This window comes from Micromesistius poutassou (assembly GCF_964030765.1).
Source record: "Micromesistius poutassou genome assembly, chromosome: 13".
NCBI lineage: Eukaryota > Metazoa > Chordata > Actinopteri > Gadiformes > Gadidae > Micromesistius > Micromesistius poutassou.
In genome coordinates this window covers 18,223,562-18,251,335 of record NC_140283.1, presented here as the reverse complement: position 1 = coordinate 18,251,335, position 27,774 = coordinate 18,223,562, and the positions used below count along the sequence as shown (strand labels likewise).

Here is a 27,774-nt window from a genome sequence, read left to right as displayed (position 1 = left end):
AAGACCGTGGAGAAGCAGAGAGGAGGGATACTGGGTGCACCGTGGCATTACATGGTGGATCTCGGGCCTTGACGTATCATTCATTGATGTGGGGAGGTTGCGAGCAAACTTTAGTGCTACGTGTCGTTTACCTCCATGCTTAACCTATATAGACACACACACACAGCTTTAAGGCTCGGCCAAATAAGCAGGCAGTGGAAATATGGTGTCGTAATTCCTAACTTGCTTAGTTAGCCATTGAACAGTGAACCATTGAAGAGCACAGAGGATTTGCACAATATTTGTGCAAATGTGGTTTTTCCTCTTTGTCTCATTGGATTTACATCAATGATTATGAATCATTAATAGGCATAACGTGAATCATTACTAAGTTAAGGTAATAAGGTATAATAAGCCTACTATGTAGCGATATATTCTATCATAGATTTATTCTTATTCACCTAGAATGAGAAGCCATGGTAATAAAACCTGCACAGGTGAACCAGAGCTTCAGAGTTCAGCTGCGATGGTGAAGGCCAGCCATGAATGCTGAGCAGGCTACGTTTCATTGATTAACCAAACTCAGTTGGGTCCTTAACTTTGAAAGTCAGTGAAGAGACAGAGTCAAATTCTTTCATTGTGGAAGCTGCACTCAGCACGCCTGCTACTCCATTGTAATTATAAACCTTCCCATTGATTACGTAGAAGGGGGTTGCAATGCTCAGTAAGTTTAGCACACTGCTACTCTAAATCTGCCCCACCTTGATTCCAACATTAGACGTATCGATTTGCAGCCAGTCCCTATTATTACTGCCCACTCATCTAATGGAGTAGATTATTAATCAAAGCCGGTTCCTGGTTAGAATATAGATCGGGGTGTTTGCCATAAATACGTAAATAACCCAGAATCCCCTGATTCTCTGTTACCCGTTAACACTCAATGAATTGGCTGACGTTACATTTCCTGACATGCAACTCCTATTGGTTTTCCTGTCGCCAGTCGAATCTCATGGTGTTCTAATGTGTATTTATAGTACAATAATGTCAAAGAATGATGCTTAATTATACACTGGCAACCGGCAGACATAATATTATTCCAAGATGCAGTTTATTATTTATCTGACATGCTATTGGGACTCAACACTCCAAGGCCACAACAGAGGAGTAGAAGCATTTAAAAATGGCATGATGAGTAAGACCAAGTGACGAAAAAGTAAAGTTTTTGATTTAAATCTCCAATAAACCTTTTATCCTAAAATACATTTTAGGGAGAGATAAAAGCAGGTCTCCATGCCTGCAACAAATTATAAGCCGACTTTTTTCCGATGTACAAAATGCACAGGAAGATAAATGTATGACTACAGCTTTATCCAATGTATTCTCCTTTCATTGCATTTTAGCACTTTGTGTAATAAAGTGTCACACACTTTGTGCAATAAAGTGTTCCCTAAGTTATTGCCTTTCATGTAAATACACTTTGCGATAAACACTTTTGTAAACATTGCAGGACAGTAAAAATCACTTACCAAATGCACAATACAAATATATATCATCATTCATTGCACAACCAATGTTGTGGATGCCTCTACATGATGTCCTCCCCCCCCCCTTCCACTCATGACACCCATATCCTGTGTCTGATGGGAAAGAAGAACAGAATGAGAGATAGGTCATGTACTAAGGTCATGTGAGCATGGTGGACAGTGTCTAGTATTCCTATGAGAGCCAGAACAACAGAGAAGATTTCCACTGAGACAATTCTTTGGAAACGTCTTTGAAAACGTTTTCAAGGGTTATCAACAAACCATACTTTTCTGTAAACCAATGTCATAGTAATTGCCAACTATGAGGTATGAAAAATTAGCTTTTAAGGGTTGTAAACAGAAGTGTGTGTGTGTGTGTGTGTGTGTGTGTGTGTGTGTGTGTGTGTGTGTGTGTGTGTGTGTGTGTGTGTGTGTGTGACTTGTGTGTCTCATTTCGTAACATTTCAAACCCTAAATAATAATGTTGAGAGATGCTTCATGTTTGTCAAAGGCCTTGTTTAAAACCCATCCAAGACCAGATTGAGATGAATAAACTACACGGAGGGAAGTTGTATCAAAGACACTGAAGTTAAAAATAAGCACAGTAAGACAACATTCAGCAAACAAGGACCAGCCTTGGCCGTAGCAGCTTACACGTTTAGTTACGAACAGCTGCTCTGCTGGAAGCTATTTGTGTTCCTTCCTGAAGGTTGTAAGGACAATGCAAAACTCACCAAATATCAGCTTTGCATGCATTACCATAAGCACCAATATGACTTAACTTCTGGGTTTATCATACACCTTAGCATTCCTCGCCGCCTTGGGCTTAAGGTTTGAAGAAGGGTGTAATTGAAGGCATTAACAAAGGTTGGTTTCAAATGATTCGCTTACCTTGTCCAAGAGTCTGTAATCTGGGTGGGTGGATGGAATGAAGCGGGTGGTTTAATGATCAACAAAGCCTTAGAAGAAGCACAACCTATTGGTTTAATAGACAACATAATGATATACGTATGTGAACAAATGCATTACCTAAACATAACCTCAGTAACAACCAGCTGTTAAAACTGAACCATATTTAGCCTCATGCCATAGCACAACTATCTATGTATATGGCAAAGGATAAATAAATAAGATTAAACTCTTACACCTGTACTGATATACAAACCCATTAAAAGGTTTCTAACCTGCAGACATTAGAAGGTAGACTAGTGATTGGTCAATAGGTTATGTTAATAATGTTATCAGGGAATAATCAGGGATGATACTAGGTCACTCATCCCTCATGCCAGAGACTGCACACCCACACACAGAGTGAGAGAGGGACTCTCCTATGCCAAATGTGTGTGTGTGTGTGTGTGTGTGTGTGTGTGTGTGTGTGTGTGTGTGTGTGTGTGTGTGTGCCTCGTAACGACAGTAAAATGTGCGTTCAAGGACGCCTTGCGCACCGGCAGAATCTACAAACAAAGATGGACTGTCCATGACCCCATGCCCCAACAACACCCGACAGGTGGAGATTTCTCCTACCTGGGCTTTCCAGCTGCTGGAGTACTGGAGCAGGATGAGTGGATTATATTCCAAAATTGGGAAAGAGCGTTCAGAAAAACCCTGGATACCAAACACCTTGAGGATAAATATGGCTTCAACTTCTGCGGAGACGTGCCGACATGAGAATCTGGAGGCAAAGATGTTTTGTTTATCCTTAAGTGTTGGGTGTTCAATAACTTCATTTATCTTGTAGGCCTTGCAAAGGCTTGTAGCTTGATGAACCTGTCACATTATCAGTATTTCTTCCCAAAATGTTTGGATCTTTTTTCCCCTCTTTGTAAATGTGGATCCAAATAATTTAAATGTGTGTGCGTGTGTGGTTTGTGTGTGTGTGTGTGTGTGTGTGTGTGTGTGTGTGTGTGTGTGTGTGTGTGTGTGTGTGTGTGTGTGTGTGTGTCACATTGGTACATTATGCAAGTAATATAAGAGCATAACTCAACTTTCCTAAAAATCAACAGCTTTCCAGAGAGCTTTTCTCTACAACAGTATCTTGGTATTAAACATCAGCAGGCATGCAGGCTGCATGTGTTATTAGTAGCTGCAGGCCACCCCAAAGCAAATATTAAAACATATTATGTGCAAGCGAAAGTCTGACTGGAAGAGGAGCTCTGACTGGTCCCACAAGTTTCATCCATGTTTTTACTGTATTTTATATGTATTTTTGGACTCTGTTATAAAAAGAATCACAGTATCACTTCAAAAGAAAGACAAATATCCTTGTTTCACATGAGCTGAAGCGCTCCCCTTAACAGTATTCATAACATTTAAATAAAGCATAATTTCGAAGCCCATAAGTTGATTCTCCCCCAAAGAAATACAATCTTGGCATGTTTTTCTCCCATTTCATCTCACAAATTAATTGGTTGATGATTCAGCCCATGTTGCTGATTGCTCTTTGTGGTCTCGAGTCACTGTCAGACTTTGGCAGGAGCTTCCAATCTCAGTAGTTTCCACAAAGTTTTAGCGCTCATGTTATATTTGTGGAGTTAAAGAGTCAATTATCCCTAAACTATGTGCTCACACCATGCGGACCCGCCTGAATGACTGCATTTGAATACACATTTAAATGTGTTTATTCTTGTGCACATTCAATCACACAGAGATCCCCTCCTCTCCCCCCACGCACACACACACACACACATGCACACACATACATGTACATACACACAGTCTGACCAGTGTCAGCAGCTAAGAGGAGCTGTGGTGGTAAATTGGCCAGGAATCAATGAGTGGGAGTGATGGGTAATGGGAAAGCTGAACCCATTTCCTCTCTAGTCAAGGTCCAATAAGCTTAAGTGTTGTACATCAACCGTCAGAAAGAATGACATTCAGACTTGGCGCGTGTTTAAACCATCGGGAGATCTCACAGCCTGTGAGACCATCGGGAGATCTCAACGCCTGTGAGATCTCACAAGATCTCACAGGCGGTTCTTAATGCAAACTATGATGAGAAAAAATGCACAAAGCTCAAATTCGTGTGAAACATATTTCATAATAGTGCTCAGTTTATATTGGTTCCCGTATCCACGCTAACCCTACCCTGGGATAACCGGCATAGCTGCTTAAAGGTCCCATATTATACCACCAGGTGTGGTGTGTTAAGGCGTTAGAAGCCGTTTTGAAAAATCTGCCTCTTCTGACATCACAAGTGGGAGTGTCCACCTGGATGTATGACGGATAGATGAGAAACGTTTGCTACAGTCCACTGGCTAGACTGGTATACTGATCTATCATCTGATCGTCTAGGGGGATGTGGCCCACTGTGTGATGCCAGAAGAGGCCGATTTTCAAAACGGCTTGTAACGGCTCATCACACTCACACCTGGTGATATAAATGTTGGACCTTTAAGGAAAAGTGTTCAGGTACGTCATGTTTGGAGTTTCACTGCACAGCTGAAGGGAGTGTAGTGATTGTGACCAGGGCTGACCTCTGGGCGTCCCCCATGGGTTCATCACGGCCAGGCGCGGGGTTCCCGTCGAGGGGGTGGAGGATAAGAGGGGGAAGGAGTTTCATGTGGCAGAGTCCTTAATCAATGGCTATCGATTCTCCACTTATCTCAAACGCAGCCGGGCTGATGAGATCCCACAAAAGCCCTGGTACAATCAGCCCTGGAGCGGAGAGAGGGAGAGAGAGAGAGAGAGATGACAACAGGGTAAACACTATGCTGTTATAAATGCTGACATACACACACACACACATACAGTTCCATGCATTGCTGAATATAGCAAGCAATTATGAAATTCAGACATTCATATGCACACCTCTGTACCACTTAAAAGAAAAACGAATCACTGCTTACACCTCTCTCTCTCTCTCTCTCTCTCTCTCTCTCTCTCTCTCTCTCTCTCTCTCTCTCTCTCTCTCTCTCTCTCTCTCTCTCTCTCTCTCTCTCTCTCTCTCTCTCTCTCTCTCTCTCTCTCTCTCTCTCTCTCTCTCTCTCTCAATCTCTCTCACACACTCAATCTCGGTCACTCTCTTTACAGGAAGACAATTAATCAGAGCTTTGTTGCCTGCATGGCACACGCTCACACACTGCCTTTGCTGTGCTCAGCAGAAAGGTCAAATAAATGACGGGGGCCTCGGGTTGCCTGTAATCTGTGGGACCACACGGAGCTCCGTGGAGGAAAGACCATCACTTCCATCCAATACATTATAATTCACGACTTCAGGGTGCCCTTGCAGATAGAGGTGATGGACAAGGTCAAGCTGCGGCTACAGTTCCTGTAGGGGAGATGGCGACTCTATTGCCGGCGCAGTACAATGCAATGCAGTGATTGATGATAGCAGCTTCTTGGTAATAGCACCATGGACATGCCCCCCAATGCACACACATTTAGCAGAGTACGCTTTCTATCCGGAGAGATTTACAAGTGAGGCCGAGGAGAATCAGAGCGTACAATCCAAATTGGAGGGACTATAAGAAATGCGTTGGGCATGACCAAGTTAAAACCACAACGACGAAAGGCATCCAAACCCAAGGCTGGTACGATGCTGTTGATTTTGCGCGCAACACATGTGCTCATACCCTCACTCAAAAACAGCTTGCATATTATGTTCATTAAAGGAGCCTGTGACAGGGAGAAGGGGAGATGCTGTCCTACCTAAACTCCTCCCACCCATTGGGCACGATTCCTCATGCAGTCTGATCCCTTACCACTGTGTTACCTGTTTATTGATCACACACTGTATGCCCTCAACAAAGTCTACCTGAAAATAGATTGTGTAATAAACACTGTTAAAAAAACGTTGTATGGTAGCAATGGAGCTCTGTTGCCATGGAGTTGGCAAAACCGCATAGAAATAAAATGCATTCAAAAGGCATCTTTAAAAGATGGCAGAATATGCCCGGCCATAATAAGTGTATCATGATTGGCATCAGCAACACACGACCAAGGAAGGCATACAATTAAAACGATTGGAGTAATAGCATCAGTGACTGCCGTGCAATTATAGCGCTTTCCGCAAGTGCAAAAAAAATGAGTCTAAACTCATTTGCAGATCAGGAGTGCTGGGAAATACAATTAATGGATTCCTCATTGAATTAGTGAGCCATGATGAGCCAGTTAGTGGGAGCCCTCACAGAGGTATAGGCCGGTACTTTAGCACACTTTCTTAGTTTCCAATTCACCAATAAGTTTCCCCTTATGAAAGTGATCTCAATGTATACGCACCCACACACATGCACATGCAAACACACACACACACACACACACACACACACACACACACACATGACATGCTGGGTGTCTAGAGAGAGGACAAGCAGGCTATTTGTTTTGGATGTAGTGAGTAAGTTAGTGTGGACAGATGCAGGGCACTCCAGGTATCGTTGTGGTAAACAGAGAGGGTGCCAAGGAAACAGGCTAAATAACTCAAATAATAAATAACCCAAAAACCAGACGATATAATTCCCCAAAGAAATGCCAAAATCCCTCCGGCTATATGCACAGCTTTTCAGCAAAATATACCCAGCTTTCGCACATTTTAAAAGAAGCACATTCTCTGCATTCGAAAGTTGGCAGCTGTGCAGCGTAAAAAAAACAAAACGCGAAAAGAGTAAAAATGTATTTAAGGAAATGCTTGGTAAATGCAGTTTCATAAATACATCACATTAGGGTCGCTTCACTTCAACCGTTAAGCAGCACCCAATCGACAACAATGTGGAATGGGAAACAGGTAACCTGGGTACATTGTACAATAAAAACCCAATCATTCCCACCAGTTTGAGGGGTCTCTAGCGGGATTAAATATGTAAATGCTTTCGTCCAACTCACAGATATACTCACAGATAACAGATATTTCGCCGACTGCACGATGGAACCAGGGCGCCTCACACGCACCCAGCACACCCCCACCTCAGCCTTACAGGTGTGCCTGGCTGTGTGCCATGGATCTTGTCTACTACCAAGCAACTGAATCATTAGCAGGCACTCTAGGGAATTACAAGGGAAAGACAAAATAGCTTGTTTTCTGTGACTGACACTGGGGAATTCCCACTCCAAACCCAAGCCACTTCCATTACAGAGGATGTCACCAATCACTTAACCATAACAGAGGATACGCAGCCAATGGAGCTGCAGGATCAATCCATGTTGTTTTATTGTCGAAAGCAAGAGGAATGTTATAAGGGGCCCCCTTTGACCCCCTTAATGTTCCTTTCAATAGAGGTCAAAGGCCAAACCTGAATAAAGTCGTTGGCAGTCAAAATGGGATAGTAGGTGAGTGTTGATTCTAACCCTGCAGATACACACACACACACGGTGAAATAGCAAACGCTCTAAAACCAGTAGAGACATCTGCCGCTAATAGCCAGCAGTATAAACAAATGAGATGGCTCGTATGACCCCAGTAAGTTCATAATGACTTGATAATGAAAAGAGGTAACCAATTACCCTATCTCTGCCTGTTGATTGCAGAATATATTAAGAGATCTAATTAATCACCTGGGGTCCTAATTGTTTGTTCCTTGTTTTTCCATTTTAAAATATCAGTTAGTGAGACTGAGCCCCTCCTCCCGGTTAGTTAGAGACGTTCAGAATTCAAAGCGTCCTCGCTCTGGCTATGCAGCTGTGTGATGCACACTAGCGCCCGTCGGCTGAGTGGGGGTTATGAGTGGGAGGGGGTTTGGGGGTAATCAATAATCCGATTATTGTAAGCAAAGAGAGGTACGGGCTGGCCAACATTTTGTAGCATGCAATAGGACGTGACTTTAATCCAAACATTATTGTGATCACTATCGATCAGCATTGACTCCAGGTTATTTTAAGCTACGCGCTAGCTGACATGTTGCACACTTTAACACCCCTCTTGAAGATTGTTACTTGTTCAGAAGGAGTGTTTTCTCCCTGCCTCCTCACAGAGACCCGCGTGTGTCACGACCCGGTGTCAAACTGTCAGACGCCATGAAAGACAGACAAAGAAGAGCCTGCTTCACCTCGACACTCTCTTTATTATCTCCTAGGTGGCTCTTTTTGGAGTCTCGCCTGGTGTAATAACCACAGTGACTCAGGCTTTTCAGGATAGTCTGTTATTTGCCGGTGCGCATTCAATCATTTAAATATCGCACTTCCACATTCGAGATGGAGAAAAACATCTTTGAAGCCATCATTCACTCAAATGTGCTCCCATCAAATCGTTCATCACAGACAATGAGAGTGATATGTGCAGAGGCATGCACGCATACACACATATGCACGCACACGCACGTACGCACCAACACACACACACGCACCTGACACACACACACACACGCACGCACACACATACACACATATGCACCAACACACACACACACACACACACCTGACACACACACACACACACACACATATGCACACACACACACACACGCATGCATGCATGCACACACATACACACATATGCACACACACACACACACACACACACACACACACGCAGACACACACATACGCACCGACATACCCACACCCACACCCACACACCTACACACACACACACACACACACACACACACACACCCACCCACACACACCCCCACACAGGGCCCCTGGGTTCCCTGCCCGTGCTCTGTGCCGGCTGTGGCGATACATTGGGAGGATGGAGACGGCGGGTGAACCGTGATAATAAAAAGTTAAATGGTCCAATTTTGCCCTGTCAGACGGATACACATCACTCCTGGCAGCCAGGGCTGCTAGAAAGACGGCAATTAATCTTCCCTGGCTCCTCGGGGCCGGGGGCCCGGCCAGGATGAGAACGTAAATGGGGCTGGCATCATTAGCCGGGACATTCGCCAAGCGCCGCTGCCCCGCGATTGTTAGAACCAACATTAATGGACGGAGCAGGCAGCGGAACATTGACATTTATTCGTTGAACTGTCGGTCGTAATGTCAGCAGTGACATCAGGGGTTTGTCATTTTTCGTCCGGCCGTTCGCGTCTATACTTTTTTTAGCAAACAGGTTCACGGTAACACTTTCCGATAAAGTTCAGTCGTGAGTCGTTTGTGAGTTTTTTAGGTAATGATGAACTCATCGTTAAAAGAACGATTGTATACAGTTTGGAGGTGGATGAACGTGAACTTATCGGGAATAGTGTTCATGTTTTATATTTAATTTAATATTACTCATAACGTATTTCAATGGAGCTTCTGTATTGAGTGTATCTTTCGCTTTGCAACAGCTTTGCACCTGCTGTGTATCTCTTGACCAACAACACCCGTCTTAAGAAGGATTCGGATCTCATTTTGAAAAGGTTATATTCCTGGCTCTCATCTTGAATCATCAGCCAAAGCAGCGAACGCTCCACACAAGACTCACCAACATCCCTTTGGTTGTAACCGCAGGTCCTCTCCGGCCAGAGGCCCCCCTGCTCTGGCAGACACGGACCTCCTCTGATGGACGGCTACCTCCGCAGACGGCCGCGCATCGCCCAGAGCTACGGCAGAGACACAGGGAGAACAATGAATCACACATGAATTGATCAGTCATCCGTGAGCATAGCAACATAGCCAGATACCGAAATGTTCATGTTGGGATCTATTCCCGCTCGTGGTCACAACAACAACAACAACAACAATGTTCCCACATCCCTGGCTTGGGTTGTGGCTCAGCTGTCCGCTAGCTAACATGAGGCTTGGGTAATTTCCCCATGGTAGCGTTTCGGTAGCGCCCTAAAGAGGGAGTGATCGGGTAAACAAGGCATCGCTCTTTCAAATGAACACATTTGTTCTCCTGGACATGCCGGCAACCGTTGCAAGCTGTGTTAATGGACGTGTGTGTGTGTGTGTGTGTGTGTGTGTGTGTGTGTGTGTGTATGTGTGTGTATATATGTGTGTGTTTATGTTTAGTTTATGTTTGTCTGTGTCGGGGGATCTGTGTGTGTGTGTGTGTGTGTGTGTGTGTGTGTGTGTGTGTGTGTGTGTGTGTGTGTGTGTGTGTGTGTGTGTGTGTGTGTGTGTGTGTGCTTGCTTATGTATAGTTTATGTTTATGTTTATGTTTAGTTTGTGTGTCCCTGATCCTTTAGGAAATGCTTTTAAAATCCTTTATAAGTCATTCCACTAGCACTCATGCTGGCTGGATGGACAGCAAGGCCAATGAACACCAAATCATCCTCTGGATTTAACAACCGTGTGGAACCACAGCTGGTTGCCTCCCCTATACTAGGACTGGAACCAATGACACAAACAGGTCACAGATAGAGTGAAACCACCTTTTGTTCTTCAATTATGAGCAGAACCTAGGTTTTTGTCTTATCTCATCGATCAATCTCTCTGTACGCGTTCAACGTCTTCAGACTGTGAGATCTAAACGGACCTGAGCAAGTTTCTAGAAGGTGCACCGATGAGATTCCTTGGGAAATGGCCTATTTACATGTTGGACTAATTAACGCAAGACTAGAACCAGCAACAAAGTCATGTGCATCGTAGCTGTGTAGATATGAACACACGCACACACACGCACACACGCACACACACACACAGGATGCAACTCATGCTTCCAAGCGCGGCTCGTTGAATTCTCAGAAGAGGACGCAGAACCTCTTATGCACTCGAAGAGTGCGGCCATGCAGAACTATTGCTCCGGACTCCATGTGCACTGCCTGGGCCTGATCGGAGCCAGCCCCCGTGAGCACCAACGGCCCCTGACGAGCGCCTGGCCTGCCTGGCACCACAGCCCTTGTGTACACACACACAGCTCAGTGTGGCAGGGGCCGAGGACTGCAGGGAATGACGTTCGTCGTGCACCAATGCCTCACAGCGCCGCAGCAACCCCCCACCCCCCACCGCGGACAACAGCCAGATTTGGATGGCGGAAGGAAGGGATAAAGCAGCGAAGGCCCGGTTATCGACACTGAAACAACCGGCAGAGTACACTGGGGGAGTGTCGGGCTGTGCGGGCCTCAGACTGGCTTTTCATTCACAAATCGAAAACATGATCGATGTCGTCACGTTCATAAAAAACGATTTGACGGACAGTCTGGGGGACAGACTAAATGGCTTACAGAGTCTATTATGAGTAAAAGCTGTAAAAAAAAACTTGTACGTGTCAAGAGCATAGGAAATGATGAATGAACGAGCAGGAGGTGTGATATACAGTATGTAGCATATTTTTAGCTCAATGTGGTATTCCTTTGATAAGTTGCCTGTGAACCAAACTGTAATGACTTAGTCACAACTCTTTAGACGGCCGCATGACCGACACAGTGAAAAGCTTCACCGTCCTCATTTCTCCGTCTTTTTTCTCTGTTCGAGGAAGATACCCCCCCCCCCTGCCGCCCCCCCCCCCCTCCCAGTCTATACTGACTGTGTTGGAGGAAACAATCAGAGACCACATGAGGCACTTTAATCTGTCCTTGTTCACGGATCATAGCGCGAGCGAGAGCTAGTAAGTAACGCAGTAAGGCTATACCATAGCTCTATAGCACCACAAAGTTCCGATGGTCTACAACAATGCCCACGCAATCGGAACTCTGGCTCTGCCAGCGATCGCCTGTCCTCTGTGATGTCGTAGGTGTTCCGAGCTTGTTCCTCTGGGTCCCCATAGCTACTGCTCTCCTCTCTACACTGAGTAGTAAACAATGATCCATCTTGGCCTTAGCCCAGTCTCCACAGCAATCGATATCTAAGGTAGGTTTTTTCTCGTTTTCCTTTCCAGGGATTTCACGGGGAGTTTTAACCTGCAGGATGCAGGTGACTAAATCCTAAGTATTTGTGAGATTTGTGTTTTTACGAGAGTGTAATGGCAAGAGCTGAGCTCTGTTGTGAAAGCTATGTTTGAAGGCTACATTGAAGGCTAAATTGTACTCGTATATTTGGCACAAACACACTTTTCAAAGCAGGGGGCCTTGATTCACAGCACGCTACTATGGGTATAAACACAGTTTCTTTTCAAACTTGTACAATGGACAATAATTACTTCTCCCTCATTATTAATCAGGCCTGTGTATGTGTTTGAGCCTGTCTGTGTTTGTTTGTTTGTTTGTGTGCATGTGTCTGTGTATGCGTGTGTACGTGTGTGTGTGTGTGTGTGTCTGTGTATGCGTGTGTACGTGTGTGTGTGTGTGTGTGTGTGTGTGTGGCCGATGACAAAGCGTCACAGGAGGGGCTGGGCCCGTTACACGCTGCTTTGAGACAATGTGAGGCACACAGAGCCGGGGGAAAACGGCCCAGAAATGACAGTGTGTGAAGGTCTAGTGGAAGCGACTGAAGGGTGTGATGGAGGTGCGCGGCTGGTGGGGACTCCAGAAGACGCCGGTGCTTCAGTGTTTGACGAGCGCGAGCGGTGATACGGCGCGCTGGAGCAGCGGGTGACAGATGAAGGGGACTGAATCCCCCTGAGAGAGATGCAGCCCGTCTCTTCGCTTTAATGTCTTCTTGCGTGTGGGGAGGGCGAGAGGAAGAAGTCAAAGACAAAAAAAAGTCATTGTCAGGTGGCTCAGGTAGAGGAGGAATCTGCGAATCTCACGCCCCAGAGCTGGCGTCGCTCTCAATTCCCTCCGAGCCTTTCGTCACTGCCGGCGCCGTTTAAAAATAAAGAGATTTGTCTAAGGCGGCAGGGAGACGAAACGTCTTTTGATCTCTGATTCTCTGAAGGCCTCACTCACTGATGGATCTCCCCGGCCAGACTGAGAGAGCTCCGACTCAGACCTGGAATCAGAAGGGAAGTCAATCAAAGATGGTTGATCCTATATCCTAACCCTGGTCTCTCCTCCAGGTCCCCGGTTCATAGAGGATGAAGAGAACCGCGCATCCGGCCACCAGGCGGGCTGAGATCCAACGGCTCTACCAATGCTACGCCGCCGACCAGCCGACCCTGGCCGCCGGCGCCCTCCTCCGCTTCCTCCACAGGGAGCAGATGGAGCACACAGCCAATCAGGACACGGTCGAGGGTTTGATTGACAGATATGAGATCGACGAGACAGGTGAGTGACGGCACCGTCGTCTAGCCGTTCTATAGGGGTGAAAGTAGCTTGTGTTGTTGTTGTTCTTTTCTATTTCTTTCCCGTTACCCATCCACTGAGTTATTATGGGCTGTAGCACAGGGCAATGTTATTATTATTATTATTGACAGGCCGTGAATCATGCTCTCCCCTGGAGCTCTGCTTCCGCTACACTCCAGTCACCTTAGAAAGCGGAGGAGCCTTTGAATGATGGAGTCGAGCCACGTGACCACGCGGGCCGGGGACTGGAGTCAGAACTCTGACTCAACAGAACTCGGTTTTGTTTTTTTGCCCCTCTGTGTGTGTGTTCATACGTCTCCATCTTATGCGGCGTGCCTCAAGGCTCCGCTGCTCCATCAGGGCACGTTAAGAGACGGGGCACTGGCGATGCATGCTGCATGCCTAAGGGATGGAAAAGGGAGGGGGGGTTTGGGGATGACAAATAAAAGGAGGAGGAGGCCACACACACACACACATCTGGTCAGACACATCTGTGGGCCGGTGGACCGCGTACGCCCGCGGCCCAGTGTGACATAACGTCTTCCTCACAGACAGCAGATAACGGGGCGGCAGGCTTTGACGCCGTTAACGTGAAAGTCACAAACATGTTTTTGTTTGAAATGTGCTCTAAAACACATTCTCTCTTTAAGGCAATATGTGTCTAGGTTGATTGCTCCAACTCTCCGTTGTCTCCAGTGTTCCGGTGGTCATGTTTATGTACTGTGTGTATCGGGATGTGTGTGTCTCTTGATGTCTGTCTCTCGTGTGTGTGTGTGTGTGTGTGTGTGTGTGTGTGTGTGTGTGTGTGTGTGTGTGTGTGTGTGTGTGTGTGCGTGCGTCTCTTGACGTGTGTGTGTGTCCAACACTCCACAACATTACAAGTGATCATGTCTGAGCATCCGTGACCTTCCCCCGTCGGTGCCTCTCACACTACTGGATGAGACCTCTTCACCGCTCCCTCCCCTCTGTCTGCCCCCCCCCCCTCCCCCCCCACTCCGCCCCACCCCCCAGTGAGGACCGACCGGGCCATGACCTTCGAGGGGTTCCTCCGCTACATGGAGTCCAAGGACTGCAGTGTTCTGGACCAGAGCCACACGGTGGTCTACCAGGACATGGACCAGCCCCTCTGCCACTACTACATCTCCACCTCACACAACACCTACCTCACCGGGGACCAGCTCGTGGGCAGGAGCCACCTGGATGCCTACGTTAGGTAGCAGCTACTACACCGCCACTACAACACACTCTCTCTCTCTCTCTTTTTCTCTCTCTACCTTTCCCTCTGTCTTGCTCTCCTCTTTCCCCTCTCTCTCTCTTTCGACATTTCTCTGTCTTGCTCTCCTCTTCTTTCTCTCTCTTGCTCTCCTTCTCTTTCTCTCTCTCTCTTGCTCTCCTCACATATAGCAAGCCATTATGAAAGTCAGACATTCACATGCACACCTCTGTACCACTTAAAATAAAACTAATCAGTGCTTACACAGTTACCGCTCTACTATAGTACACATCTCTCTCTCTCTCTAGCATATTATAGTATATAAACAATGGATAATTGCATCTTAATTAAAAACCATTGAAAGTAGGAATATAAAGACTAAAATTTAAAAGGTAGATGACATCGCATACTGGGAAAAAAAACAGCCCCATCTGGCTTTTTATATAGGTTACACTGCAATGCATTATTTAATTCTGCTCCCTGGGATTTACAAGCACATTATGTGTAGTGGCCACATATTCTCCCTTCAACTGTGTTTAATGACCCAACATGCACTGAGGCAGATCAAAATCACAACGGCCCCTCGTAGCCAATGGGGAGCCACAGCGTGGCCCAACCCTCCTCTTTTGATTGGCCCCCGGTATTTTAACTAGGTTTTTTTTTTGTTGATAAAAGGATATAGAATCTAATATTTTGAACACACAGCACCTTTGCATTGAAAAACCCAATTAATTAGCACATGACAAATTTATGAATATATTCAGATGCACCATTTCCATACCATTAGATGTATCCTTTGGAGACCCTCTCCTTTAGCGTTAGCTGTAAATAATCTAGAAGCATCCGTGTATGTTCACCGGACACAGGGGGGGGGGTAAAGTGACCAGAAGGGCTGATGGCAGCAGAAACAGGGCTCGTTTTGCTCCCTGAGAAAGTGCTGAGCTCTCCGTCTGTGTCGGAGCTTGCTCCTCCTACCCCGTGGGCTGTGAGATGTGGTTTACTTAGCTAATGAAGGGGTCATTAAGACAGCTAGATGGGGGCGGAGAGATCTGTCTGCGAGGCGGGGGTTTGAGAAGCATGTTTGTGGCGCGGTTCAGGAGAGAGAGGAGAGATTCTGGAAAGCGAGGATCTTTGCAAGATATCTCTGTTAGAAGAAAGTGGGATCATGTTTTTGGAATGGATGCTTTGTTGTTAAAAACTTGTAATTGAACGTCCACATTGATCTTGAGACTCGAGTCTAACTATAAGTCGCTGTATTTGATTGGATGCAGACGGGTGACCTTAGCACTGTTATTGCATTTCAGATAAGACGACGACAGTTTTAACGTTACAATCTTGTGTTGTAGTTTACAAATGCATACAAATGTTCGGGCAGTAATTAAGAATGGACTCCCATGAATCTACATCGTTGTGATGCCTCGACCCCAAGTGGCTTTGGTGACGGAAAAAAATCCCCCCCTGCTGTAAAAACAAATTGTCAACAAATCTCTGAGCCTTGCCAGTGCCCAGTGTGTGTGTGTGTGTGTGTGTGTGTGTGTGCGCGTCCTCCCCAGCACCTTAAGGAAAGGCTGTGTGTTGGTCATGTTTATGTACTGTGTGTCTCTGGGTGTGTGTATCTGTGCGTTAATGTCATGTCGTGTGTGTGTGTGTGTGTGTGTGTGTGTGTGTGTGTGCGCTCATCACCCCCAGCGCATTAAGGAAAGGCTGCCGCTGTCTGGAGATCGACTGCTGGAACGGCCCCAACAGCGAGCCCGTGGTGTACCACGGCTACACCCTGACCACCAAGATCCTCTTCAGGGACGTTGTGAGCACCGTGGACCTCCATGCCTTCGAGGTGACCACATGTGGCGCGGTGGGGGGGCCCCCCCCCCCGGTCTGAGAAGAAGAAGAAGAAGGGGCTGACTCCTGACTGTGCTCCCCAAAATGGAGGGTATCATGGGTAGTGAAGGGGGTTTCCCAAAACCATCCGGTTTTGGGAAACCCCCTTCACTGCCCATGGTACCCCCAGGAGCCGGACCGGACTAGCTGTCGGACAGGAATTCAAAACAGAGAGTGTACTTTCTAAAGATTTTATTTTTGAAGGTTTTGTCCTTTTTTATTGTAGAGTGAGATAGACGGGAAGGTATGGGAGATAAGGACTGGGCCTTAAGGAGACACGCTCTACCCGATGAACCACCGGGCGCCCCCCCCCAAAAGTGTACTTTCAAAGGCCGGAAAGGGAAAGCTAACGCAGCGTGGTGGTGAGGAGGTTGAGGAAGAGCAAATGAAATTTTGTACTCCTGGTTTTAGCGGCTCATATGCTATTGGAGGGAATGTTGAGAAGTTAAAAAACGGCTACTATCCTCGTCGTCACGGTTGGGAATCACTCGCGCACTAGGGTATTCACGTGGTAGTAGTGTGCAGGGCCTCATGCAGGGCTACACTGGCTGTAATTAATCCTGCTTCTAAAAGGCCATGTTCAGCCTGACAGGGTTTTCGTGGGCCCAGCATACTCTCTTTAATGTTTCTCCGTGAGCAGAATAGGACGAAGTGCTCCTGATGCAAGAGAGCGAGCGGAGGGGTTGTAAAATATTCATGCAAACACCGTTAACAATTTCCATGAATTTTCTTTCTCCCTTTGACCGAAGGTATCTCCCTACCCTGTGATCCTGTCTCTGGAGAACCACTGTTGCCAGGAGCAGCAGGTAGTCATGGCACAGTACCTCATCTCCATTCTGGGGGAGAAACTACTTAAAAAAACTCTGGATCTCCTCCCCACCTCTGGAGAACTGCCAAGTCCAAATGTAAGAACCTTAATTACAATCAGCTCCGCTCTGTAAAACATGCTGCCGAGGTTTGTGTCAGCTAAAGGGGGCTTTAAGAAGCTGGCCCTGTGTGTAACGTTTGCACTGCTGGTGAAGATAGAGAGACACTCGGTGAAGAGCTCTTCGTGTTTCTAGTACCAACTTCGAACATGGTCTAAATCAGACTTTTAGTTGGCTTCTGATGGGAATAAGGGTTCACTAAGAATCTTAAAATGAATTTGCATGCTGAATGTTGACAATCAAGCGAGCAAGTGGTTTAAAGATACAAGCCCGTTTCCCCTCTTCTAGATACTGAACACAAAAATAGTGAGGAGAAATCACTTCACTTTGGGTTAGTGGATTAATGTCTTCTTTCTCGGGGAGAGTTTCTGCTCCTATGGTGTAGGCTACAGAGACAAAGCTGTTTGCTTTTATCCTGAGTGTGCACACATGATTTGCTCCTCCATATCAATTTAGTATCTTTATAGCGGGAAAGGCACGGGATTAAATGGAAACCCCAGCATTAGCAGCGTGATCTTGACACCTAACCCGCGGCTATATTTAATCAATTTTCACAAGGTGCTGTCACGCGCCCACTGTTCGGCTGCAGAGAGTCAAGCTAGCCAACGCTAACGCCGCCATAATATAAAAACCATAAATTATCATGCATTCCACTCCGCAGAGGCGAGGTGGCTCAAAAACACTCGACCGAATCATCAAAGGCACCACAAAGGCAGGCTTAGGCACCTATTGTCCATCACCTGCTTTGTCAGTCTCCAGTGATATTAAGGGCTTAGGAAAACACATCTATCTGAATAATAACTCTTAAATGAACCCTGTTACACTGCCTCGGCAGATGCCATGAATAATGACCCCATAAGTGCTGCCTTCAAACGAATACATCATCCTGTGAAACGACACTAAAAACAAAAAACGCGCGCGGTGCCAGCAAACGCGTTGAAGGTTATAATTTTCATTGTGAACGTTGTAATTTCCAACGGGAATAATATGCCGAGGTATTTAGAACCCGGATGGGAGATGGATACTGTGCAGACGGCTATAGATTGGGTGGGCTGGCGGAGCTGTAATTATTTTTGTTTGCATCCTCGTCTGTGGTGGGTGGGTGACTTATTTCCATGGCGATGCCGGCTTCCCCCCCCCCCCCCCCCCCCGAGGAGCACCAGAGTGATTTAGTTGTTGCTACTCGCGGTTCATTCACGTAGGGAGGGCAGTCCGACTGGGGTCAGGCAATCAATAATGTGTGTTGAGTCGTGCGAGCAGCAGCAGTGCCCGCATTCGCTCGTAAGTTATTCATTGTATTCCGCTAAACATAGATGTACTCCGTGAACTCATTGATGTGCATTGGGTCACTCGCCGACTGACTCTTTGAAGCAAAGCAACGTTTTGGCAATTCAGAAGAAAGAAAAACTGGTGGGCTGCTTGTTGTGTCAGGAAAATGCATTCTTTGATCGTCGTTTGAGCCACTGATAATTAGCGAGAAACGAGTGCCTTGGTAGATGGCTCGGAGGGACACCTCGGGCTGGGATTGCACGTGCTGTGCGCGTGAGCGCGACAGCGAGATGTGCGTGCGCGTGTACACGCCACACGTGTGTGCCTGTTTGTGTTCACGCATGTTGTCCACCCGTGCCTCCGTGTGACCGTGTACCTGTGCTGTGCGGAGGGTCGATAGGACCTGAAGTACAAGGTTCTCATTAAGAACAAAAAGATCAGAACGCCGAGCGAGGCGGAGGAGGCAGCGAGCAGAGAGGCAGACGAGAGCGACGAGGAAGAGGAGGGAGAGGAAGGCGAGGAAGACGAGGGATCTCCCGGACAGTCAAAGTTCTGGTCTCCGAGAAAACCAAAGAAAAAAGTAAGTCAGGGCACCAGATGCATATTACAGCGCAGACTCATCTCAGGGACACTAAGAACGACACATTAGAGAAGGAAGCATAGAAAGAGCTCGGATGTAGAGCGTCCGACGGTGAGGAGGAGTTGAGGCCTCAGTGAGGACCAGGATGAAGCTTCGGTCTCAGTGTTGGACTCAAGGGAAGCTTCCTCCAGCGTAGCCGTAACCGTCTCTGCTCTGATACTCTACGACTACGTACCCAAGGGGAAGAAGGTGATGGTGGCAGAGGCCCTGTCTGACCTGGTCGTCTACACCCAGTCGGTGAAGTTCACCAGCTTCAGCCACGCCAGGCTCCACCAGACACCCCATCAGAACACCTCTATGGGGGAGAAGAAGGCTCGCAAGCTGGCCAGAGCCTCAGGTAAGACTACCGAGTCGACAACGGGAGGTTCTCGGGTAAAAGGGTCCAGTCAATACCCAATTTTGTGACGGAACATAAAGTAGTACTAGTACCAAGCCAATTGCCAATGTGTCCAGAAATTATTTATGATTTGTTTTTATCGTGGCAGTTTATGCTTTTCATTTAAAAGTGGTAAGCACTTAAACACACCATTTAAGAACAGGAAATTGAATTGACTGTCGATAAACAAGTAGGGAGTACGTCTCGTAAACAGGCATAACTAAAAGCAGCCCCCCCCCCCCCACAACCGGGGGGAATAAAAAGGAGGTTGAAATGATTCGAGGGAAATTATGATCAGATAAACTTCCCTGCTGAGAGGGATGTTGTTTTGACGATAATAATTCAGTAAACTTGGCTCCTGTTGACAGTGTGTGACACATTATTTCCTCCCAGCCTCTGACATCCTCCTGCCTTTGTCCCCACTGTGGAGACTTCACAAAACACAGGCCTTCATGAATAAAACAACGTAAACATGATTAATGCGTGTGTGATTAATGGAAAAAGGCTTTTACCCCACAGCAAAGCGAGTCTGTGTAGAGAATTAGAATCTAAATAACCATGGATGTTTCCTATTTCAACAAGGATGCAAACCACAGATGTAACCTCTGCGTTTCCTAGTGTGGCCCAAACTGGAGCGATGGTGAAGCTAATAACTCCCTTGTAAATACTATATAACAATTCACGTAACAAGTTGTGACCATGTTGTATTCAGGTTATCACAGGTCACAAACAGTACAAAATACTATTAGTTTAAATGAAAGCATGACATAATTCAATTAATAATTCAAGAATTAACGAGAACACAGAAATATTTTCCACACCATTCCAAAGACGACGTGTTATTGTTGAAACAGAGGCTCCGGGTGTCTGAGCAACACTCACCTCTAATCAGGTGCAATGAGCAAGGCCCAAGCCTTCTGAACCCTATGTGAACCCTCCTCTGCTCCCCAGGGTCCTAGAGGCATCGCTACACCAGTCTAACACAACCCAAAATAATAACATGGTGAATGTGAATCCCCCCCAGGTCCGGACTTCATCCTCCACAACCAGAGGTGTCTCAGCAGGATCTACCCAGCGGGCTCCAGGACCTCCTCCTCCAACTATAACCCTCAGGAGTTCTGGAGCGTAGGCTCTCAGCTAGGTAGGAAACACACACGCACACACACACACACACACACACACAGAAACACCTGAACACACGCACAACACACACACACACACACACACACACACACACACACACAGAAACACCTGAACACACGCACGCACACACACACACACACACACACACACACACCTGCACAAACAGACACACAAACGCAAACACACACACACACACACACACACACACACCTGCACAAACAGACACACACGTCGCAGGTACACACACACACACACACACACACACACCTGCACAAGCAGACACACACACACACAAATGCACACACGCACACACATACACACACACACACACACACACAAACACACCGCAGACACACATACTCACAGACACGCACACACACTCAATTGGACACACACTTGCACACTCACATTTGCACAGAAGGGTAATGGATAATCAGAATGTATCTAGGAAATCAAAGCCAGTTTGAAGTAATAATCATACATATATGCTTCTCATCTCGCAGAGAATTGACTTCCACTGAAGTCTCTTGAGTTTCCTTTTCAAATAACAATTAAATCCTTAAAGACTTACGTGGAAGAAAAGAGGAGAGTCTACCTTAATCTGAGTGCTGTACAGTGTCGCCTGATCCATGCTTTTCTTTGAAGGACTATGATAGCTTCAAACTCAGAGCAATGAAAAATTATTGAATTAACATTTATATCCACTGCACTCGCTGACAACTCTATATGTGCTTTTTAAAGTGGACTTCTTTATTTGACCAAATATAGTTATATCTGCCTCCATTGGTTTTCTTTTTCATTGCCAGAAAGTCTCTGCCAGGAAGCTGAAATGTATTAAGTCTGTGTCCGTATTCCTGCCATTACTAATGTCTATAAACAAAATGAATGCAGAATCTGTAGGCAACGGGACAAGATATTGGTATCAGAAGCGTTCTGGTTTCTGTTTGTCGTCCTTATGTTGTCCAAGTGGTATTGACCAATCACGTAGAGCGGGCTTTGGTTGCACTCAGGTAAACAGTCTGTGTGGACAGTATCAATAGTCATTCTTTGTCCAGATGTCCGTTATCTGGATACACCCCAGAAACATGGCCCGAGCTAATTTGTGGTCGGACAGTAGCCGATGGTTTCCATGTTTTCTTTGTGTGCGTGTTTGTCGGCTCTCAGAATAACTTGTTTTTGTGGGTTTCTTTCTGCAATTTGTATAGCTGTTTCCTTTCTTTTCTTTTTCCTTTCAATAACACAATACACACCAAACATATTGACTATTAACATTAGTGCTAATCTTTCAGCGTGGCACAGATGGTGAAAGCCTCCTCCAGACTGACTCAATTCATCCAATCTGTGTCTCTACTAGTCTTCCTGTCGGTCCACCTGTCTTGCTGCAAAGCGCTTTCGCTCAATTAATCTCTCAGGCAGTGGGACCCACGATTTTAATACTCGCTGATTTCCCCCTGGAGAAGCCAACAGGCCAGCTTTGATTCTCGTCGTGTTACCATCAAGCTAGCGAGAAAAATGGAGGTCGACACTTCTTTAAGTCTCCAGGGAGACCGGGGTAGTAGCTCAACCCCGTAGCCACGGCTCAGTAAGCAGTCTCCCCTGCCCCACCCCCCCCCCCCCCACCCGCCCTCCCCCCCCCACACAGGGCGTGTGAGGAGGGTGGGGGAGGCAGAGAAGTGGCAGGTGTTATTTTCCACAAAGCTGGATCAAGCTCTGTTTCTTTTCCGGTTCCCAGAAGTGCTGGTGCCAAATCCACGCTGACACAGAACACAATTGAAATATATTGACGTGGTCACATCTGCTGCTCGCCTCCACTCCACTCCGTTTCACATCTCGCTTTATTGTTGTTGTTATCGCGGCGCATCCCCACAGACACACACACACACACACACACATAATCTGTGTGAAATGATCAGTCCTGTAATGAGGACACTTTCATTACGAGGCTGTGTTTATGTGAGTCAACGCGAACGAACCACAGTAAGTTGGAATCCTCCCCGAGTTATACGTGGGCGGCTCTGAATCTTACAATTCCCCTCTACGCAACAAACAGATGCCAGAACAGAAAAGGCTGTCCACGGGGTGCGTGTGTGTGTGTGTGTGAGTGTGACCGTCTTCACCATTGTGCGTCTTCATTGTTGTTGTGTTGTTGTTGTTGTTGTTGTTATTTTTTCCCCTCCCAGTGGCGCTCAACTTCCAGTCCCTGGGTCTGCCCATGGACCTGAACGGGGGTCGTTTCCAGGACAACGGTCGCTGCGGCTACGTCCTGAAGCCCGTGGTGTTGCGGCCGTCAGGCCAGGGGAACTGTGATCCCAGCTCCCCCTCCCTGCAGGTCCCCAGACCCACTCAGCTGCTGCTGAAGGTAGGGGGGGGGGGCTCTCAACACTAATCCCCCCCTCCCACCCCGCTGGGGTCCTCTCTCGGACTTAGAGGAATCCAATTTGCTGCGTGGAGCCGCTGTGGTGTGGACAGACGCTAGTTGTGGACAGACATGCCGCACCTTTAGGACTTTAGGAAGTTGTGTGGCTGTTGTGTGCGCGCAGTAGAGTGTGCGATGTGTCACACACACACACACATGCCTGAACACACGAGACTCTCAGCCCTCCGTAGGCGTGATCCATTAACCGCTAATGTGCTGGTCTGCTGAAAGCGCTGCGTCGCCCACGGTGCTTCTGAGATTCATGGGAAGACACTCGTCAGGAGGAGCTGGTGGGAGAAGCAAGGGGGGAAAGGAGGGGGAAAAGGATGGGATGATGATGAAGCAGTATGTCCAGAGGTTTAATCGACGTTTATGGAGATGACCTCAAATGTTGTAAAAGCTCGCTGTCCACAGGGGGAATCGCTGGGGGTTTACGAGTGCTTCAGAAGAAATACTTGAAACTGGCCTGGCACGTGCAAAAAACTTGGCCGGTCATCATGGAATCACCACCCATGTGTGTGTGTGTGTGTTTCACACCACAGGGTGGAACCTCATAAAACCAATCCACCACAATGAATCTCATCTAGCCAATTGTCTCTTATGTGTGTACACAACACTGAAGGGACTTCGTATGACAAAGGGAATGCATGGAGGCCGGCCCAGGGAGACGAGGGGTATGATGGAGAATTAGTGGGCAGATAATATAAACAATGCTGGCTTTCCAGAGGTCCAATTAGCTTAACTTAACAGCTGCATCATCCACAGATTGTCATTCACAAAGCAGCACAGACACGCAGACGCTAGCTGGCGAAACAATGACAGACGCCGGCTTCCCAACAAGTGGCCGTGTAGTTAAGGCTGATCTTGTGTTGATGTCCCCCCCCCCCCCTCGCTAAAGAGTTTGGATGGTTTCCAGCTCATTTTCCAGAGTGAGGTAGACTGAAACTCAAGACGTAATAATAGACCCCACCTGTCCCCCGCAGATACACAACCATTATCAACGTTTTCCAATCACGCCACCGGGTACCCCAAGTATTTAAGATAAAAACTTTATCTAGGTCACCACTGCTGTTGTACGGTTGTTTAATTTAAATAGTCTACAACAGTGACAAAAAAAACCACTTATTTTCATAATAAGGCATCAACATGAGACAAAGCAAACTAATGAGAGAAATGTATTAACATAGAGCCCTAAAGCACCATATCATGACACTGAGTATGAATACTAATGTCAACCTGTATCTCCACTCCGGCAGTGAGTGAAGGGGTGAGAGTCAAACTGCGCACTGGACACTCTAGTGCACCACATGGTAGCAGGCAGGGCATGTCCGGATAAGTGCAGACAGATTTCCCTTTGATCAGAGCGCAGTGTGATAGGACTGCAGATAAGTCTCTCTAGCAGACCAGTGTCATCACCCTCCTCTGCTCTCTTATTTTCTGCTTGCCTCTCCTCTCCCCTCCTCTCCTCTGCACTAGTCTCCCTCTTCTTCTGTCTCCTCCTCGCTTTTCTCTACTCCCTCTCCTGTCCTTTCTTCCCTCTCTCCCCTCTCCTCTCTTTCTCTCGTCCTCTCTGCTCCCCTATTTTCCTCTTTCCTCTTCTCTCCACATACCCTCTCCTCTCCTTCTCTCGTCCTCTCTGCTCCTCTCCTCTTCTCTCCACCCCGCTCCCCTATTCTCCTCTTTCCTCTTATCTCCACCTACCCTCTCCTTGTCTTTCTCTCGTCCTCTTTCCATCCGTCTCCCCTCTCTTTCTCTCGTCCTCTCTCTCTCTCTCTCCATCCCTCTCCCCTGTCTGGTCCTTTATCGGCCCTGACTTTGGGTGCTCATCTTCCCCCTCTTCAACACGTCTCTCCTCCCTGTATCACGCCTCGGTTGACCCTTTCGGTCATGTCCCCCTGCAGGTCATCAGTGGCTCCCACCTGCCCGTCCCCAGGAGTGGGAAGACCTTGGACTCTTTCGTCAGGGTGGAGGTTCATGGTGTGCAGTCTGCGTGCAGGAAGCACACGGGCACGGTGAAGAACTGTAAGTACCGCCGTATTTCAACAGGAGCATAGATTTGTGATGTATAGGCTGCGGAAGATACGATCACCGTTATAGACCACGAAGACGGAAACACAAATCAGTCCCTGTGTATAACACGATAACGATCACGCTGTCACATAATGGATCATCATGGCGGAAAAAAACAACACTTCACTACCTTGCTCTACAGTATACCTTCACTATAACACAACACAAACATTGTAACGCAAAACAATCTGTGTTAACACAGCACACACCGTTCATCATAGTGTGTGTGACAGAACGCACATAATACTACTACTAATACTATACTAGTCCCAAGTAGGAGTCATGCAGGCGACGTAGAGAGCCAGAGTTAAACGTGGAGCAGAGTGAGCAAAGTGCCCTGCCCGGCCTGAGCGTCTGGGGCTGTGCTGAGCTCTATCCCCTCCACTCCACTCCGCCTCAAGCCTCCAATCAACTTCGCTCCAAAGTGGCTTTCGGGGGGTTTCAATGAGAGAGCGTGCCGTCCGTCAATCAGCAGGAATTTGTGCCACACTTGACATTGAGGCTTCATGAGGAACCACTTTAACCGATGTGTTGTGACTCTCCGTACTTCAAAGCCAGGGTCGATAGTCGCGCTAGTCAGGCCGGCGTGGCTTTTCTGTTTGGGAAGCTAAACGCCCCGGTGTTTTGACAAGTGTCCACTTTAGCCCAGACTGTGGTAGGATTGATTGTTTTGGATTGATGATCGAGAGCACCCTTTGAATACAGTCAGACAGAGTGTGCTCTCAACAAGTCGGGTTTTGTTGCCACGGTTAGGATGGGGACCCTCACAACAGCATTGTGTAAAGCGGTCCAGCTTAGGAGGGATAAAATTGGCTTTGGCTTGGTGAATTCTTTCGGTTTCCCCCTTTGGAATTAGTCTCCTGTTGACTGCCATTAGGCCACTCGGGTGCGTTGTGCTGATAAGAGCCTGTAAATTGTAAAACAGGATTGCCTTTGAGGAGCAGTGGGCCATGAAGTGAAGCCGTGACCGGTCCATTTGATCCAAAACTCACCACACACGGTTCCGTGCTGTGGTACCGTGATGCATCCATAGTTGTTACTCACATTTTTACCATGGGACAAATGAAAATATGATCACATGGGACAAATCTAAAATATGATCTTAACCCTATGTATGCGTATAACGCTGACATAATCCATCTACAACTACTGTTTATAATGAAACAACTGGTCGGCCTACTACTAATTAAAATAACATGAACGATTAGTGTTCACATTTTTTTATGACTACTACTACTACTACTACTACTACCACTACCACTACGACTACTACTACTACTACTACTACTCACTTTCCAACTTCTTCAGACAACTTGGTGCTGTAGTACACTGATGTATCACCATGCATGACATCCATAGTTGTTCCTCACATTTTTACCATTGGACAAACACAAGTCTAAAATATATATATAATATATATATAGTACGACCACTACTACTACTACCACTCATGCATTAATAACACCATCATTACATCTCTCTCCACCTGTCTCTGTCTCCGCAGCGCTGAGTCCCTGCTGGGACTCCTCCATGAACTTCAGCGTCGGCGACCCCGAGCTGAGCCTGCTGCGCTTCTCGGTGCGGGACCAGACGGGTCTGCTGTCCAGCGAGCTGGTGGGCCAGTACAGCCTGGCCTTCACCAGCCTGAAGAGAGGTGAGGGGGGGTGGGGCGGGGGGGGCGGGGGACGACGGCGCACCCAGGAAGGGCCAGAGGACACAGGGCTGAGGTGTCACTCTGTGACCCGTGTTGTATTTCTCTATGCTGGTATATTCAGCGAAATACAATACAGTGTCTCTGTGGTTTCTGTTTGCGTGCCAAATGTGTTTTTTGGTGTGTACACACATGGAAAAAGGTTGAAAAACAACTTGCATACCAATATTCATTTCAAATATAGGAAGGAGAGAGAGAGAGAGAGAGAGAGAGAGAGAGAGAGAGAGAGAGAGAGAGAGAGAGAGAGAGAGAGAGAGAGAGAGAGAGAGAGAGAGAGAGAGAAAATAGGCTAGTTTGGCACCGGGTATGTATTTTATCTAATCAAGATAATGCTTTTACAACCATTTCCCAGGCGGATCTGTGTAATTCAGATACATATAACGAACCAAATAACCAAATAAGCCTACTAATGTATTTCCACATATGCTTTGCACCACCAAAGTGTACCCGAGTTGTCGGCCTGCGTATATACTGCTGTCCTTTAACTCAAAACCCACCCTGGCCTCCCACTGAGTGTGCAGGGTACCGCTGGCTGCCTCTGCTGTCCAGGGAGGGCTTCAGCCTCGACCCAGCATCCCTCTTCGTCTTCGTGTGGTGCTCCTAAAAACAGCGCCTGTCAGCGGCGGCAGCAACACCTCGCCACGGCTGCAGCTGGTGGCCCCGCAA

The 27,774-nt window shown here is 47.1% G+C and overlaps 1 protein-coding gene and 1 long non-coding RNA gene across 2 annotated transcripts; one reads left to right on the top strand and one right to left on the bottom strand.

Annotated features, from left to right (window-relative positions):
* Positions 1 to 159: 159 nt before the first annotated feature.
* Positions 160 to 21,788, bottom strand: LOC311357005. Its single transcript, XR_014637751.1, has 4 exons — positions 21,507 to 21,788; positions 9,844 to 9,961; positions 4,976 to 5,156; positions 160 to 3,174 (listed from the first exon to the last, which is right to left on the bottom strand). It is a non-coding gene; the product is annotated as an uncharacterized lncRNA (long non-coding RNA).
* On the top strand, positions 13,259 to 27,770 carry LOC311357004 (1-phosphatidylinositol 4,5-bisphosphate phosphodiesterase zeta-1-like; the record flags this gene model as incomplete). The annotated part of the gene is made up of 11 exons (XM_084476878.1): positions 13,259 to 13,448; positions 14,478 to 14,679; positions 16,369 to 16,513; positions 17,307 to 17,462; positions 19,153 to 19,332; positions 19,573 to 19,729; positions 20,793 to 20,909; positions 23,092 to 23,270; positions 25,229 to 25,349; positions 26,902 to 27,051; positions 27,630 to 27,770. 11 exons carry the CDS (start codon positions 13,259 to 13,261, stop codon positions 27,710 to 27,712), a joined length of 1,680 nt encoding a protein of 559 aa, XP_084333004.1. The 3' UTR covers positions 27,713 to 27,770.
* Positions 27,771 to 27,774: the final 4 nt, after the last annotated feature.